The sequence below is a fragment of the Struthio camelus genome, chromosome 9 (genome assembly GCF_040807025.1).
Source record: "Struthio camelus isolate bStrCam1 chromosome 9, bStrCam1.hap1, whole genome shotgun sequence".
Classification (NCBI taxonomy): domain Eukaryota; kingdom Metazoa; phylum Chordata; class Aves; order Struthioniformes; family Struthionidae; genus Struthio; species Struthio camelus.
Window position 1 is genome coordinate 13,205,310 of NC_090950.1, and position 18,175 is coordinate 13,223,484.

Consider the following 18,175-nt stretch of genomic DNA (forward strand, 5'->3'; position numbering starts at 1 on the left):
CCACTGCGTGTGGGTAGCGGGGAAGTCTCCTGCTGCAGGACAGGGTACACGTGACTGCAGGTGCCAATGCCACTTTTCTCAATATTGTTTTCTTTTTACCTTTTTCATATTGATGTTTGCTGAGAAGAATCACATAGAATCGTGTGGGGGCTCCTCAATCTGCACCACGCTGAACATTGCCAAAGCTAAACACTAATACAGAGGTTTTCCACTGGCTGATCCAACAACAGCTTGAGATCAACATATTGCAATCAGTTAATAGATAAGACAGAGACAACATTAAAAAAAAAAAAGCCTACTCCTGTAGGCTAACGACAGAAGCTGGGCTACAACCCAAGATCTCCTGAGCTCCAACCTATAACAGGGTGTTTCAGAATATACACGCATTTTACATTTCGTATACGAGTAATGGCTTGTGTGCAGAATAATTGTCATATTCTTATTTTCAACTCACTTGAAACGTCCTGCTGATTCTGAAGTCATTTCTTGCTTTGAAAGGCAGTTTTCTACAATTACAGTCTCAGTGAGATCAACGGCATTATTCTCAGGTACTATTCTTAGATTAAGTAGAATGCTCTCCACAGCAAATGACTAAAACTTCTTTAATTCCATGCACTTTAGCGGCTTCTGGATGTAACACTAAACATTCAAAAGAGTGGCTAAGAGCATTGTTGTGGTTTCCTTAAGTATTTAACTTATAAAATAAAGAAAAAAATTTAAGAACTTTTATTATCCCACAAAACTAGAAGAGTATTATATGGAGCTACAAAAATTTATCCTTTCTGTGGCACAATGTTAAGTGAAAACACACATTAAGATAAAAGAAAGAGCATTTACCAGAAGTTTCAGTTAAGGTCAGGCTAACTCTTATGAAGTGAATGTTGCTCAAATAAGCCATAGTAGAAAAAACAGGCACTACCCTGATGGTCTCCCGAAAGAAATGGTAGCTCTAAGACTGTAGAGGAAATCACTACACAGAAATCAAGTCAGGGAATTTTTACCCCTTTTCAGAAAGGTTCATATTTAACTTGGATGCAACCCCTTGAACACTATTAACAGCAGCTAGTTCCATTTCAAAAAGAAGCTACCCAAATCCGCAGTAAAGCGGCAGAATTTCACAGTGATATCTTGTTAGAAAAAACATTTCTTATTCCAATTTCAGTCCAAGCCAATGACATCTTTCCACTCATGACCCAGCTAAGAAAATATAACAGAAAATAAACCTGGTCCATACCCGAAGCACATTTGGTCTCAAACTATTTGAAAATATGTTCTTTCTTCTTCGGCTCGTGAGAGGGCTTGCAATGGCAGGCATCCCTTGGCCTGCTCCTATCTACTCACATCCTCCTTTACTTTACAAGTAATTCATTCGAGTAGGAAAAATGTACACATCTCAAAGTTTAGGGTGAGGATTTAAACGAGATAAACATGACAAACATGAAAAGAAAGAATTTAACAAAGAAAAACATTAACAGTGTAACATCAGAAAAGAGTGGAATCAGACACTAAATCAATGGGGCAGGCTTTATGCATAAATCCAAACTGCTCGCACAAAAGCGGGTACCAACACAAGCCCTACTAGATAAACCAGAGAAGCAGGCTCTATGAAACACAAACGAATAGATGGTAAAAGATATTTAGGGAACTCGAGCACAGCAGTCAACAGCAGCATGGGGGGCATGTGTTGAGGAATGGCCATAAACAAGGTGGAGGGGACACATGAGTTCGCTCTATTCTGTCTCCCCCCTCACTGGGATGCTGAAGTCCACATACACCAAGTTTTATTAACTCCACTGACCTACAGTCTCATTCTCTAACAGGGATTGCAATAGCTCTTTTGCTCTAGCACATCACTGGTGGCCCATGTTGGGACAGTCGGCTTTGACAGCATCTCTGTCCTGGCTTTCCCAGTACAGTCTCCTGTTCTTTAGCATTTCAACCTTTACTATATCCACCTGAGGGCAAAGCACATTTTTTTATTCGGCTATAGTAAAAAGGTAACATTTTCTGTGCGAGTAATCAGGCCAGCGGAGTTGCACTGCTTCGTTTGCTGCCTCCCAGTTTTGGTACCCTTCCTCTCTCCCTCTTTCTTTCTCTCTTGCAGAAGCCACAGCAGTAGACAGCACCTTCTGCCTCCTCTGAGTCAGACTACACACGTGAAAGACAGGCAGCGACCAGAACCAATTCCCATCAGCTTCTGCACAGGCCGTTTACAGGAAGCTTTTGGATTTTTAAGCCAAGAAACAAACAAACAAACTCCTCTTCAGACTCTCTTGGACTGTCCCAGGGAGCCAGGAGTTAAGCTGCCTAAAGCATTCCAGGTTAATTTAATACATTTTTAATTCAAAACATGAAATGCCTTGTGGATAAGGATTTCTGCTGCAAGCTGGGAGTTCGTCAGCTGCAAATAACAGAAGAGGGCAAAGCGCTGGATGTGGTGGCCAGCAACAGAACTGCAGTGAACTACAGCTACAGCCCGACACAAGCATGAGCACAGTTCCATTCAGTCCTACATATAATGCAAGGTATCTCTAGCAAAGGCAGTATTAATTCCATGTTTAAAATTAATGACATGAATACTGTTGGCGAGGCATAATCTAGAATACATACATGGTTCTGGTCACCTTGTAATACAAAACAGATGCAGAAAACACCTGCTCACATGATCAGGCAATGATGTGTTGAAGAGCACCTGGGTAGTATCAATATCCAATTTTCAGATACCCCATAAAAGCCAGACACTGACATACTGGATTGAGTCCAGTGGAGCGTCACCAAGACGGACAGGGGCTGGAAGATATGACATGAGGAAAGGCCAAGAGAAAAAAAAAAAGTTTGTCCACGCTTCAGAGAAGGCTGTTAGGAAATCTTACCACTGTCTTCAACCACCTGGTGGGAGGGTATAGAAAAGACAGATCTAGACTATTCCTAGAGATGCACCGGGAGAAGAGGAGATGCAACGGACAGAAGTTGAGACAAGGGAAATTCCAATTAGATAGTGAAAAAATATTTTCATTATATAAGGGTGAACATTGGAACAAGTCACCACAGACTGTGGGATCTCCATCCCTGCAGATATTCAGCACTTGGCTGGACAAGGCCTGAAGAACCTGGTTTAGTCGGACTTGCTTGAGTGGGGAGCTGGACTGGACAACCTCCAGAGGCTCCTTCCAATCTAAATTATTCTATGACTTTGTAAGAGCATGGCTTATTCAGCCTAGCCAAACAGACCCTGAGTTTGAGCCCTGTAAGGGAGAGCAGGAAACACAGCAGAAGGGCTACCTAAGCCAAAGGCTAACAAGAACAAGTGGCTACGAACTGAAAATTTAGGCCACATAATTTCACTTTGCAGAAGGCTGTGTTTCTAACCTAACACAGGAAGGAGCAAGAGAGGCTCCTCATCAGGCTTCTTTCAACTCCGAAGTCAGCTGTATAATCCCTGCTTATTATTTCAAGGCAATTTCACTTTGAGGCAGGCTCCATATGCAGAGAGTTCAGCCAGGAGCAAGGAACCAAAAGGAACAATCTCATTCAATTTCCAAAGTTAAGCTTCGACAGCTGGAAAATGGAAAATGAAGCACAAAGTGTGGATAAAGAAAGAAGAGAAATTTTACTTTCTATTTCCATATACAGGCGCCAGAAAAACTGTTGTTGTATCAGGTGCTGATGTCCCATCATCCCTCTCCCCCCAAGCTGAGCAGCTGCAGATGTGTCTGTCCTCCTATCTGACAGGAAAGATCCCACAAGAAGAATATGGATTACCTCCATTATCAGTATAATAATGTGTCTTCTGATCCTTGTTTCTTACCAGGAATCCCATGGTAGTTTTTCCCCAAAGTAAAGAGGTTCAGATTCAGGACTTTGGAATTTTGGCAGGCTTTAACGGAAGGATCTTGGAAAAAAAAATTTAAATGCTGCTTAAAAACCCCAAACCTGGTGGGATAAACTGCCATTATCTGGGTCCAGGGGGAGCAGACTAAGCAGCCTTTGCTTTTTTTTTTTTTCCATGATGCCATGCACGTCCCAGCCACAACGCTTCCAGGGCCAAAGGGCACAGGGTAAATCCTGAATTTCTGCACAGAAATTCACATGCACAGGATACTCCTAATATAAGCATTAGCCTCCACAAGACAACTCATTTTACAGAAACGAGGTCCATGGGCATGCAGTGCCACCTACTACAGTGCAACCAAAGCCCTCCTCTCCATTTCAGTGGCATTTGAATGGCCCCTCAGCCTTGCTCAGCCACTCTGGAGCCTCAAGGAGGCTCCTGTCCCCACTCCTCTTACATCAGCCAGAGCCCAAGCTGCGCAAGGGAGCAGCCAGACTGCATCTAGCAACAGCATGCACAAACTGCGAGATGGCTCAGGTCACTAGTCCTCAGTAGGATCCTGTGTCCCTCCAACAGAGGCTGCACCTGGAGCAGCTCCTGCCCAGCTCCGCGGCCAAATCTCATGCCCCACCTAAGCAAGCGCCCAAAAGCCCCTATCCTGCCTTTAACGCTATGGAAAGGAAACATAAACACCCAAAAGTCCAAAACATAATGGAAAACCCCATTCAGAAACGGTCTTGCTTTGCTTTTTTCCCCAGCACTGCTGGGAACGTGCTGCAACACGGAACGGAGGAACAGCTATTCTGGAATCCAATGAGCTACACCGCGGTGTCCTCTGCCCTGGGCGCCTTCTCCCTTTAACATGTGTTTTTAATTTCACATCTCCTGTCAGGGTTTCACTCTTTTCTTTTACTTGAACCCCCGAAGAGAATAACATTGTATTTAAACCAAAACTAATGAACCCGTGCTGCTGCTATCAATTAACATTCACATCCACAGGGCTCTTTATTCAACTAAACACAAAATTAGCAAAAACAACCCACTATAAGTTGTTTAGTCTATACTTTTTAAGCTGTAGCACGCTCTCTAAAAACATATGCCTTCTGGCTGGTATTCCAGGCAAAAATCTTTAGAAGAATAATATTTTGATTAGCAACATGTGTGTTTTGAAAGATTAATACTCAACTCAGAAGGAGATTAAAATACGAATAGAAACTGTGAGCTAAATACACATATGTGCAAAGAGTTTTCATTTTCACTGAATGAAGTATCTGGTTGCAAGTCATCTGTTTTTATTATTAAAATCTGAATCATGTCTGCTGTTGGTATTTCTTATTAACTGATATTTACAGAAAAATTATGTCCTTGTAGAAACATTTCAGAAAGTTACTGAAATGATTTGACCCAGCATGTGACAGAAGTGATGTTATTCTCTATTTTATTATAACACATTTCAAATGTACTTCTAAGGGATCCTAATTTTAGTCAGTACCCAAACATCAACCCCTTCTCTATTTAATTCTGCAGGACTTCTCCACCCAAGTCGGAAATAAAGAACAAAGCAACCAGATAGCATTTTTCAAGAAATCCCAATTTATGCCTACAAATGTACTGATGTATTTTAAGGAAGCAATCTGTTCTTTAACTGCACTGAACCCGCAACTGCATTTTTAAACAGATGATCAGCTTCCTGGACCACCCCCTTGTCCTTCTGCTAACAGTCAGGCACTCGTCAGGCTTACGTTCCTCAGTAACTCCAGCTCAAACAGGAAAAGTGCAAATGCATGAGTGAAGAACGTGAATGTTGCAGGTTACATGCTGGAACTTTAAACCTAAAGGTTGACTTTTTTGTTATATACCCTACCGAAAGTTTTCTCTACAATATGCGATATCCAAATGTATGTATGACAATGCCAGATTTCCTTTAAACATACCCCTTTCCTTCAGACTAAGTAAAAGGCTTCATCTCTTAAAGTATTGGCAGAAATTAAGACGCAGAGATAGCACCTGTTCAGTTCTACAGTTTACTCCAACATGTAATTAGTGGTCTAAGTAGAAGAGATCCAGGTCAGAAGTTAACGATCATTTATCACTGTACATGTCATCTTACAGTGATTTCATGGTAAAAGAGTTGCAGCCAGCATAAGAGGTCTCACCTTGCTGTCATTTATGCTTTTGTTAAGAGTTTGAGCAACTTAGGAACAGTTTAACTACAGAAAGGAACATGCACCCAACTAAATACACTCTCTCAGGCTTAAGGTCAAACTCGGCTGCAATGCCCTGCTCTCGCTACCAGTGCCTTACTCCTGAGGTGGTACTGCTAAATTGAATGGAGTTGCTCTTTGTCACATCAGCATGCAGAAGCAGAGGAAAGGGAAGCCACAGCTCTTCACGTGGGGCACCGAGACACGCCACGTCCCCCACCCAGCACAGCCAAACGCCCTGGATCTTGTTGCTTTGTCAAGTGGCACCTTCTAGCATTCAAATCTTGCCCATCAGCATTCTTAACTGATTGGAGGAAAAACCCCACAAGCGTGAATGCCACCCATGCAAGATTGCTACATGCCAACATCAGGCACTACCCTCAGTGAAGTCATCCTGCAGAGCCACTGGTCACATGAGCGTGGGCTACTGTGAGCAACCAGGACCGAGCATGGTGAAAGGTAAGGGTTACCCGAAAGCACCTTGTGTAGGCTCACCTCCATCCCACCATCGCTGCCACCCCTTGCCTGCAGATAGTACTTGCGTGGGCTTTCAAGAGACAGGAGTACAAATCCACCTCAAGGAACTAACGGAGAACATGGATCTGCCATCCTGCTCCACATGTAAATCTATCTGTTGACCTGGGAAGCACATCCTCAAGTGGTACTACCATCCTTATTGCATCTACTGTTGCCGAGAAACCCAGCGTCTTCCTTAGATGCACTAGTTCTGGAAGCTCTCACCTGATCCTGAAGGGCACAACACACGGGTATGAGCCCATACTTTAGAGCTAAATTTAAACCCAGCTTTCCAGCTTAATTATGCAGATATACTGAAGAAGTTCCAGTGCAGCCAAAAGAATTAATAGGAAATGTTGTATTTTTAACCAGAATCCACTCAATCTTTTTAAATTAACAAAAATATTTGATTTGAGCTGTTATTGACACTGTCCCTCCTATTATAGCTACAAATGTTGATGCCCCAGATAGGTTAAGATTTATGAGAAAGTCAACAGAACAGGAAATAAGTAAATGTTTCCTGCCGAACTGTCTAAAAACAGTCAAACAGCCAGCACTTACACTTCACTAGTTTTCACTGTTGCTATCTTACAGGAAAAAAAAAAAAAAAAAAACATTGCTAAGTCGAGCCACGACAGTAACAACGAGAAAGTATAATTCCTTCGCCATGGTTCGTTTCTTATTTATTTTCCGTACCTTTGAGACAGGAGAGACTCTTTCTAAGAGGCCTTGTGAGTAAACAAAAGCAGGACTTGTTTGGCATGCTGGCGATGGGGAAAAACCTGGAGCGCATGCACAGCAAAGAGAATCAGACCAGCGTCGTTTTGCCTTATACTTATTACCGTATACATACTCATAACAATTAAGTGAATAAAACCACGAGCTTATCATGACTTACTTCAATGTATTTTTCTTCAAAAAAAAAAAAAAGAAAAAAGCTTCATAAACAGAAGTAGAGAATGGTGTGCTAACGTGTTCGTCTTGCAGTAGTAGGAGCCCTGCTCTCAGCACCGTCCCCCATATGCACAGTCGTGCCAGTACACCAAATTGTTAAATCAAAGCCTAACATGTAGCAGGATTACACAAGGGAGAAAGCTTCCTTGCCAATGGCAGGGATGTTTCCCTCATTTCAGCAAGAGGCACACACTCCAAAACATAACACACCCTCACGCACGCATACCCAAATACCACCACAAACAATAGGCAAATGTCCAGGCAGTTTCAGTTATTAGTGATCAGAAGCCCCACTCGCAACAGCTGCGATTAAAAGACAAGGAAAAAGAACATCTTCCTGTGCCTAAACATTCCCACTTACTATCATTTACCTAAATACTATAGCATTATATGAAAACATATCTAGCACCACTGTTTCCAGGCTCCAAGCTAAGAAGGAGTGGGTGGGGGAAGAGAGAAAAAGGGAAGGAAACACGTGAGGAGCAGGGTTTGGATTTCTTTTAATGTATTCAGTTTTAATTCCTGTATTTCTCATAGACTAATCTAGTAATAATAACAACTTTTTTTTTTTTTTTTAAAAAAAAGTTTGATCCTTCCAACTGAAGTCACCCAACACAAAGCCTCCCTAATCCCATGACCGTAGCAGGGCACGGCAGCGAGCCCCATCCGCGGTCTCTGCGCCACATCCCCAGAGAAGCTTGCCCACCTCTGCCACTGCACGGGTATCACAAGGGTGCTCATCTGTGGATGCCATCGGGAAGGGACACTCGGTGCCAAGCACTCGCCTTTCCACTTACCGCATCAGCCAGAGCCTGGGGAAGCCCCCATGGTAAAGGGCAAGCCGCCACTGTGGCGGCGTGCAGGCTTTTCAAAGCCCAGTCTGCACCGTCCCATTCCCTGCTAGCTCCCATTCCTCCTTACACGCAGACTTCCCCAAATGAAGGAAATTCACAGTTTTAGAATCTGAACCCCTGCCAGATTCTTCGGGAGTAGGAGTTGGGTTCTTCTGCAAAACGCACTGGGAAATAACGGCAGGAAAGAGAAGTGCAGGGGCATCAGGACACAGAGGCCCTAGTGCAGCTTGCTCCAGCAGAGGCACAGCCCAAGGTCCATCAGCGTGGAGTCTAAACCCCAAGCATCTCAGCTTACAAAACAAAAAAACTCATGTATGCCACATAAGTAAACAGGTAGCCACCAGAACTAAAGTCTATTAAAGAAAATCTCAATCTATTGATACATCAAAATCAAGGCATTCCACAATAGTGTAATTAACTTGGAGCCACCCAAATAAAAACACATTAAGGAAACAAACATATCAAAGATGTTTCTCTTTCAAGAGTATAATTCAACTAATAGCTATTATATATGTTAAAGTCATTACCTATTAGAATGATTATATTAATCAAAGGTTTTTTTTTTTTTTTTTTTGGTTAATATAAAACTTCATACTAAAGCTGGGAGAGGGTCCTACTACCCAACCAAAAGGCTTCACATGGACAACACGGGGCAGGGGTGGAAGCATGGCCAGACAGTATGACACAGAAGAGTTGTTCAGTTCAGAGAAGGAGCAGCGAGATTACTAGTTTGAAGAACTGGCAATACAAATTCCTGGAAAAAAGTGGATTTGAAGGTGTTGTGGACGGCAAGCAAAGATAGGTGCTGGACAGACAAGTGGCATCTGTTCCCCGCATACAGAGAGGCATTAAGGGAGGCTCAGAGCAGAGTGGGAGATGGACACAGAGAGCAGTCAGGGCTGGGGACTGGACAGAGCGAGGGCAGCAAGCGGGAAGAGATGAGAATGAAGAACTGAAAGACACCGCTCACGTAGTCGTTCACTGAAGTGCAACATACAGGCAACGCCTAGCGAATCTGAAGCGTTCTCATTGCAAGGGCAACTTTAAAACAAACAAAAACAAACAGGCAGATAAACCTCATACCACAGAGCATCAATTACTGCATCCTGCTACACTACTGTCTGCTTGCCCAGCATATAGCACTGCAAAAAGCATGCAACTTTTATCTGAAAGTGGTCTGCAAACAGTTACCCTTTTTGGCTCATTTGTATACAAATGAGGCAAAAAGGGGTTTTTTTTTGGTCAACGTCCACTGAAGACTGGAGGTAGTGTTACTAGATAAAAATAATCCCTTATTTTCCCATTTCCAAAACAAGCAGATTTAAAACACATTTGTTATGTTTCGTGACCTCCAATTCTTTTTCAAAGTTTACAGAAACACCTGAACACTTGGGTACGTATCTGAAGGGAAAAAAACAAAAACAAGTAGCAGGAAGTTTCTGAGAGAGATGCCTGAAGAAAAGTTATCACCTAACTAGACCACAACTGTTTGTGTATATTAGAAACTTCCCAATGTTGTTTTTAAACCACAGGTTATTATTTGACTAGAAAAGGGGATAAACTAAGCTTATGCTGAGCTGCAGTTTGGCATGGTCTCCTAAGCTCAGAGACAGCCATAGCTCCTCCAGATCTAACGAGGACTACAGCAACGAGATAAATTCATGCAGCACTGGAGAGACCTGCATTATCCATTCCTACTTAATGTTTCATGACTTGCTTTCAACCAGGGTTTATAATTGTGGTTGTTTGTTTAAATGGTGTTAGAAGAACAGACGCACCCTACAATCACACAGCTCAAAGAGAAAAGACAACCCTTCCACACGTACAGGAACCATCGCTTACAGTGAGTTGTGAGCTCTGGAACAGGCTCTTTCAATTGAGAACTTTGCATGATATTTCACTTCTGCATTTTTACTGCAGTTGCTCTACACATGTGGGTAGAGGTTCACCTGCTACACATAAGCAGAAGAAAAAAGTGTGACTACATACCGACAGAGACATGATAGCTCAGTGCGTTATTTTAGCACGCACTGCAAGCGTGTAGATACAAAAGATAAAGATCACGTGATGTTCTGGGCTAAGTAGCAAAGTCTACTCATTACTGCATTTAGCACCAACTCCTCCCTCCCCTTGTCCCTGCACACCAAATCAGGAAGTCCAAGGCATGATCCAGAATTTGTTTTCTCCTTCTCAACACAGTTGTTCTGTGCCACGTACTTTCCTGCAGTTTGTTCAGCCTAGTTTAAAAGTTCAAAGCCACGGAGCAGTTCCACTCCAAGCAGGGCCAAGTCATTCCTGAAGCTGAGTGGCCCCTGAACCACTTTCGAGACTCTGGACATGTAAGAGCACCTCCAGTGCCAGGACTGTTACGCAGCTGATAGTGATACAGGAGCCTGTGCCCATACAGCCCTCCCAGGACCTCACACGATACATATACGCACACACTGACTGCAAACACACCTGGAAGCCCATGCTGTCACTTCCTCAGTTACGATTACGCATGTCATCTAACCTGCTGGTGCTCACTATCTTCAGCCCTTCATTTTGTGCACGCTCCCTTCAGCGAGCACAGCTTTCAGATGCACATACGCTCACTGACACTTTGTCACGTCTCCCCGCAGACTCACACCACCACTTCCACAAACTCCACATGTGAGCAAGGCAACAACAACTCAAGCCACTGTCTCAGCTGCTCCACAGAGAGCTGCCACCCCATCTGTATTTCACCTTGCAAGTCAAGGCTCTCTAAACCCTCTTAATTTCTTATGCTGCTTTCTTCTAGACTCTTTCTCCTGATACAGGCCAAGGACCAAGAACGCCTGGAAGTGAATGCAACACACCAGGAAAGTGTTTTAACAAAAAACGCTGTGTTTCTTCTGAGACTATGAAAATTACCCGCCTGAAAAGCTTCTGTATAGGCAGTCCCTCTGCCTTACAGGCGGCCTGGGCACTTTCACGTGACAAGCAAGGGCACGCAAAGGCTCTTCCAGCTTAAAAAAAAGAGAGCCAGGAAAGGAAGTGAGTTTCAATCTTCAAAAAAATTGCTACAAATACCACAAGCTAATTCACAGCCTGTGCAATGCAGCAGAGGTGTTCCTAAGCAAAGACAACAAGCCCGGCGCGTGCCACGGCGCTCACGCAGCAATGGAGAAAGCTCCTTCACAGGACAGACTCCAAAGATGATTTACTAGCTAGATCAGCACAGTCCCACCGGTAGCCCCCAGGCTGATTCCAGCCCATCGCTTTTACCCTAAACGGTGCAACAAGCTGCGAGCACCTCCTCGTGTGCTGCTCACAGCCCACCCCAGGCCAACAGGAGTGCTGCACCGGCTCCCAAAGGGGAGAGATCTCTGCTGACCCACTGGGCTCACCACGTGGCCTTAACTTAAGCTTAGGAAAAGCATAGGCATGTATTATGAAACATTCAAGAGCCCTACATTTCATTCTTTCTTACAAATTTGAAGTATGTTCATCAGAATCAGCTGACATGCATCAGTTTGTTCTTAGAGGCAAAAACAGGTTCATCAAGCAGAAAATATATGAGCAAACAATGCATCTAAATAATGACAGTTTCCAAAAAAAAAAAAAACCCAACATTTACTATGTTAACTGAAACCAGCGATAACAGACCAAGATTTGTCTTTTTTGCTGTGCTAAACATATTTAGTCATCCCAGTTTCAGAGAGGCATTTCTGTACTACTCTTGTTGATAAATAGTAACACTTTGAAAGGAAGCTTTTCCCTCTATTGTATCTGACTTCATTGCATTCATTAAATTTCATTACATCTACATCATTTAATTTAGGTCAACATGTCAGAGTAACCTAGAATCACGTTTGCTTTAAGTCAGCAAACATTACTCTCAAAGATGAAAGGCAAACAAGCCAATTTTGGACTTGGCGATAGAATCGCCTTGTACTTCATCTACACAACATGAATTAAGTAGAGAACTACAGTCACAACTAAGGAAGTAACTGTAACATTGACAGCTGGCTAAATATCTATATAACGTACATGCTGCCAACAGCACAGCAGCAATTACTTAGTTGATAACTGAAAGTGAACAGGTAAATTGGTATAGCTTTCTTCAATTTTTGAGTACTCTCATTTCAAGTCTGCAGAAATAAAACACTGCTCCGCGGAGACGATGGGAGGGAGGCACCCACCTCCATTGCGCCGCGTTTGCCTGGGATCCCCGTGACGGCAGCTGCACTGCAGAGCGAGGCCGGTACAGTGTGGAACCACACGTGTCAAAAACATGCCAGATTTCCTCACTGGGTGTATTTTTCTACAAGCTTATGGCACATCTACGTTATAGCATCTCAAAGCATTGCATTGTGCTCCAAAACATGTAGCACTGGGGTTCCGAGCAGAAAAAACTTCCGAGTTTCTCCTGTAAGGAGGTGGCTCTGGAAGGCTTCCCCGACACACGTTCCTGTGTGTCACTACCGCAGCTCGGTGCTGCGCGGGGTCTGCTGCGCTCCACGCACAACTGGACAACTCGGGCAGAAATCATTTACAATAAGCAGGCACACAGTGGACTGGGCAGGCAGGCCGGCCTCGTTTTTCTTAGATTTTAGCAGAGAGGGGGAAAATTACCCATATTAGCAAACAAGGTGAACAGTGGGACAGACCACGCCAACAGTCTCAGCCAGGCAAGTTATTTGGCTATACACGGCAGGATTGTCCATGATGGAAGTGAACTCGGAGATAATGATTTTGAGGCTCTTTTACAGATTTATTGCACGATCTTGGGCAGTCCTTATCAACAAAACAGGGATAAAGCTGGCATTTGCTAACATAAGGACGCACAGTTGGTATAAGCCAGACAAACGTTCATCTAACTTCAGAAAGTTACTGTCGAGTTCTGCGAAATGCAGACAGTCCCAAATGGGAAAGCACTACGCATACATTAAATAAGTCTCTGTTATTTGTGCAATAATCACGTCTGTATCACTATTTCATAGCCTTTTAACCTTGTACTAGAGGTTACAAACATGTTTTGACTTCTGGAAGTGACATACGCACTGCAGAACTGCCTGTTAATGACCACAAGCCTTCTCTGTGCCCAGCCTTCAGCCGCCAAAGCTCATACAGGGCTCAGCAGTCCTGATTCTCCCGCTCTTTGTTCTCTCCCTCTCCAGACCCCTTATGCAACCTTCAGCGGTAGGCAAGGAAAAAGAAGTTTATGCAGCTTCCACAAACCGAGATCATTTTGAGTTACTCAAGCTGACTCATTTCCCATGAATTTAAAACAAAGTGTTAGTCAAGTATCAGATTTATGACATTATTAAAAACTCTACATTTAACTTAAGAGTGCACAGGTCTCACTATCTGCTAAATGGCTGGGGACCTGGGGATTTTGCATTAAGGGCTTATTTGCCCAAGTTTCACCAACCTGACCAGTCTTTCTTGTAGCTCTCTTCATTTCTTTCCTTCGTTTTGTTGTCATCTTCAGTCTCTCTTTCCCCACAAAGTCTTTTCTCTTCCCCATTTTCTCCAGTGTTTTTAACCTCTTTCTAGACCATCTTCTTCCTTTCTGGTTCACTCTCCCCCATCCTCTCTAATGCTTTCTTCCCTTATCTCCTTTTCCTCCCTTCGGCATCAGTTTTCCCCGGTGCGAGTCTCAGATGGGAGTTCCTAGAACTGCTCAGAAGAATTTGGCCCTTTTGCCCGTCTGCAGAGGAGGCAGCCTCGCAGCTGGAGAATTTGCAAGCAGTGCATTCCTCTCCATGCCCTTTGCTTGGGCTGCTCGTACATCTGGGCTCCAGCAGCCAGCTGAAAGCCATCAGATCCTCGTCAGGTCCACACCATGGCAATGTCCTTGGGATACCCCAGCTGAAGAACAGCTATGAAATTACTCATCAGACACCTCTGACATTGAAGAAACTGCTGAGCAAAGAAACTCCTTATGAACAATGTCAGTCTCTTCTTTGAGGAGGCAAGGGATGTTACCCAGTTTATTAATGCAGGCTCATGAACAAAGTTCACAGGTAAAATACAGATATAAACATGCTGTTTAATGCCACAACATTGCGGTCCATTTTCAGAAGGTTGCTAACGTCCTAAATGTAGATTTAGGTGACAATCCACCTGCCCTGAACAGACCATAACTGATCTCCAGTGCAAAGGTCCAGAAAAACAAAACCTTTCACAGCATCTAGGCTGTAGATATTACTCCATCATTCCTGAACACCAGAGAAACTCTCACTGCTCCCCGCAACTGCCAGGACAGAGTTGAGGCTTTCACTCTGTACATATGCTTTCATCTTTGCTTGCTTTTAAGATTATTTCACTGGGCTATCACCTCAGCCTTTACCAAAGAAAAAAGAAGATAAGTAAGAACAAATAGATTAAAAAGTCCACAGAAAAATAGACAAAAATTTAGTAGCAGGCCTGTGAAGATTGTACATGTATATGTATGTACAACCACATATAGCCTATGTTATATATAACAACATGGTACATTCACTCTTTGTGAATAAACATCTAACTTCAACTCACCCTGGACAAACAGTAGGCATCAGAATATCCTCAGGAAAAAAGGATTCATTCATAGCTCAGTTTTAAAAGTACCTCTGTGGACGGAATAGCTCAGTTAACTTGTGCGGACAGCACGGTGCTAAGTTTTCAGTGTAAATTCTATTTCATTCACTGGCCTCATTTTGTACGTGGAAGTCCGGTCCAAGCGCAGCCATGTAATAAGAAAGGACCACGACATGACCCAACAGTATAAGCATTCTCAGAGCTCTGTTGCCGGTACGTGGGGTACTAAAGGAATAGGTCTTCTTTTTGATGCCACACACTATGCATAGATTACTCTTCTTCAGAGACTATGACACAAACAGCTTTGGTTTCACTTTTTAAGAAGATGGTGATAAGAAAGCAGAGGGTGTGCCACTGGAGTCATTAAAGACACCACCAACAGTTCAATACCTTCAGCATTGAAAAAAAAAAAAACAAACCAGCTCTAAAACCAAAAATATGCAACCATAACACAAATCAAATTTTTTATTACTTATAAAGAACACACCACATCAAATACACATTTGAAATGTGTAATCTGTTCTTTGAAGGAGGAATTATACAGGCCCAAGATAAAAATAACAAAGGAGAGAAAGCCCGTTTTTGCCAAGAGAAGGCCGTTTAATCCCGCACTCCACTGCGGGAAACTCAGCCAGGAAGAGGCCTTTGGACAGCACAACCTTCTGCGCTCAGCTGCTGCACGATGGAAAGGAACCTCTGCCAAAGGGAAAAAAGAGGGAGGGGAGAGAGAGAGACGACAGACACACACACACACACACGTAAGTGGAGCAACAGCCCAATCCCAGACTACTATTACTTTGTTTAACTATACAAGAGAGATGAGGAGCAAGACTCCCCCCCAACAGCTCATTTATGTATTAAAAGTGTCACAATACTTACATAGAGGATGAGTACTGCCACCAGCAGTACTTAGCCAGTTTAACTGAGAGCTGGAAATAACAGCATAAGGGGAAGCTGAGCGCTAGCTAACAACCTGATTTCTACAAGTAACGACTAGCCCCTCCTGCTTCAAAAACACCCAGTAAGATGTTACTGCAGTTGCAGACACAAAACGAACAGACAAATTAATTTGCCCTTTGTGGGCACAACTACTGAGCTTGACCGGGCAGCTGTGCTTAGCGTTCACAGAGCAATTATCAAACAAGCATTTTCTATTAGACAATACAAAGAATTCCACAACAAAGTTTCAAAACACAATAAACTCTTTACCTTCTGCTAGATGCTGCTTAAAACAAACAGATCCATTTCCCTGACCAGTCTTGTGGGTTACCTGCTCTACCTTAAAGAGAGAAGGAACTGCTCATAGGAAATAACTAGGCAATTATTGAAACCACCTGAAGTGTTTCCACCTCCCCACTGCACCTGCTGAAGAGCTGGGTAATTAATGCAGAATATGTTACTTCTGCTGAAACACTGCAGCTACTAAACCTTACTAAACGAGGCTGGCACATATGTGACACCTTCAATCTCTGTTTCCATGTTCTCTCCTTTAGGTCAATAAGGAATTTTCTCTCTTACAGAGTACAACTCCAAGCGATACACACATCCCTATTTCTACCATCCCCATTCCCCTGATTACTCTGACACTTTTTCCGCCTAAAAACAGCACTCTGTGCTGCATACTAGCAGCTGTTTTTTCCACATTAAGAGGATAAGCATTAGCAGATGAAAAGAACAGGTAAAGTACACAGAAGAAAAACAACACTCTTGAAGATGATAAAGAACTAAAACATAATTCAATACTCTTCTGTAATACAGTTAATGTCAAACAGGCATTTGATCCCAAGGCTCTTACCAAATCACCAGCATACAAAAGACCCCATTGTAGTTGCTGTTATGCGTCCTGCTGACAGAGGCCCAACAGCAAGTTAATACAGGACATACACCAAAGCAGTACCAGAAAGCTTAATTCACCCACCTTTACACTTTCCCTCCTTGGCAGCAGCCAGATATTTGCACACTCTTGACAGCAGCTGTGATAACTTTCAGGACACTCTAACACAAGTCAAGGTTAGCGTAACTGGAACCTAAGATGCAGGTAGAGCCTGGACAAAGATGCAAGGAGAACCAACGCTTCCCATGATAAGCCCAAAGAATCGATATGATCTTTGAACAAATACGACAAAAAGTCTGCATTAGAGATCAGAAGCTGAGATGAATCGTCCGTTATTATATAAATACACATACATATATTTATGAATGCATTTACATACATATACTGCAAAAGACTACCTTCTCCTGTCTTCAAAAGAGGTACATCCCTTCTGCCCCTTAACACACGTTCCCCCTACAAACCAAGTGAGACAGTTCAGAGGAACGCAACAAGCAGCTCCCAGTATTTCTCACTGAATACACCATACATTTCTCTTCTGGGGGAATATTCCCTTCTGATGAAAAACAATCAGTACGAGTCCAGCCAGAACACTGAGCTCCTTCCAGCCCCGGCACCCTGCGCTGCTGACACGGAGACAGCGCCCACCATCCCAGCGGCACAGCCCCGTGCTGCAGCCCTCAGCCGCAGCTACCACAGCCCAGGGATCTCCTGCCTGTTAGCCAAGATGTGATAGTTACTTGTGCTCCTTCTTAGTTAAATACGCTGCAACTCGCGGGAGATTTACTTGAACTACCCCACTGTTTCTCCCTATCCTCACGCTAGGGCCCAATTTCTCAGGGTTTGTGGAGCTAGAAGAGATTTAATCATGAAGATAACAGCTTTGTACCCTGGCGTGAGGTTCTCAGCATGAGGAATTATCTAAAAATTTGCCTTTCACAAGCAACGTTACTGGCAACCCAAAAAAGTATTGTGAAAAGATGGTGACTTCATTAAGATTCCCCGAGACATACATATTCAACACAGCGAGCAACCAAGACTTCAGAACCATTGCGCCTGCAGCTGAATAAAACGTAACATCTGGAAGTCCCTAAGTGCCCCCACTGAGCAGTATAACTGAAACCAGAATTTGGCCTGGCGTCTTCAAATCTTAACTTTAATATCTTTAAACGACCATCTTTGCAGATTTGACAGCATTTGCTTTAGAAACCAAATCAAAAGGCCTGATGAAATCCAGCAACAGTACATTTCATCAGTCAACAGGAAGTCAGACTCACAGAAATGATATACATTGGTTTGTGCCCCACAACTAAAGTTTGGATGTTTTTAAGAAAGACTGAATAAAATGTAACTCAAAGGCATAAGCAGTAATTAAATATTATATTCTTAAATTAGCAGCGTAAGATCTGTTAGCAACTTCTTAAAAAAAACACTTGAC

At 43.2% G+C, this 18,175-nt stretch overlaps 1 protein-coding gene across 4 annotated transcripts in view; it reads right to left on the reverse strand.

Moving 5' to 3' along the window:
- The window catches only part of DOCK10 (dedicator of cytokinesis 10), a 165,503-nt gene that overhangs the window by 145,370 nt on the left and 1,958 nt on the right, over positions 1-18,175 (reverse strand). For 2 of the 4 annotated variants that reach the window (XM_068953727.1, XM_068953726.1), the window contains exon 1: positions 13,759-13,869. The exons of the other annotated variants lie outside the window; for them this stretch is intronic. In XM_068953727.1, the coding sequence (XP_068809828.1) occupies positions 13,759-13,854 (96 nt within the window). In that variant the 5' untranslated portion in view covers positions 13,855-13,869. Of the gene's footprint in view, positions 1-13,758; positions 13,870-18,175 lie in introns of those variants that run through there. 4 annotated transcript variants of the gene reach the window in all.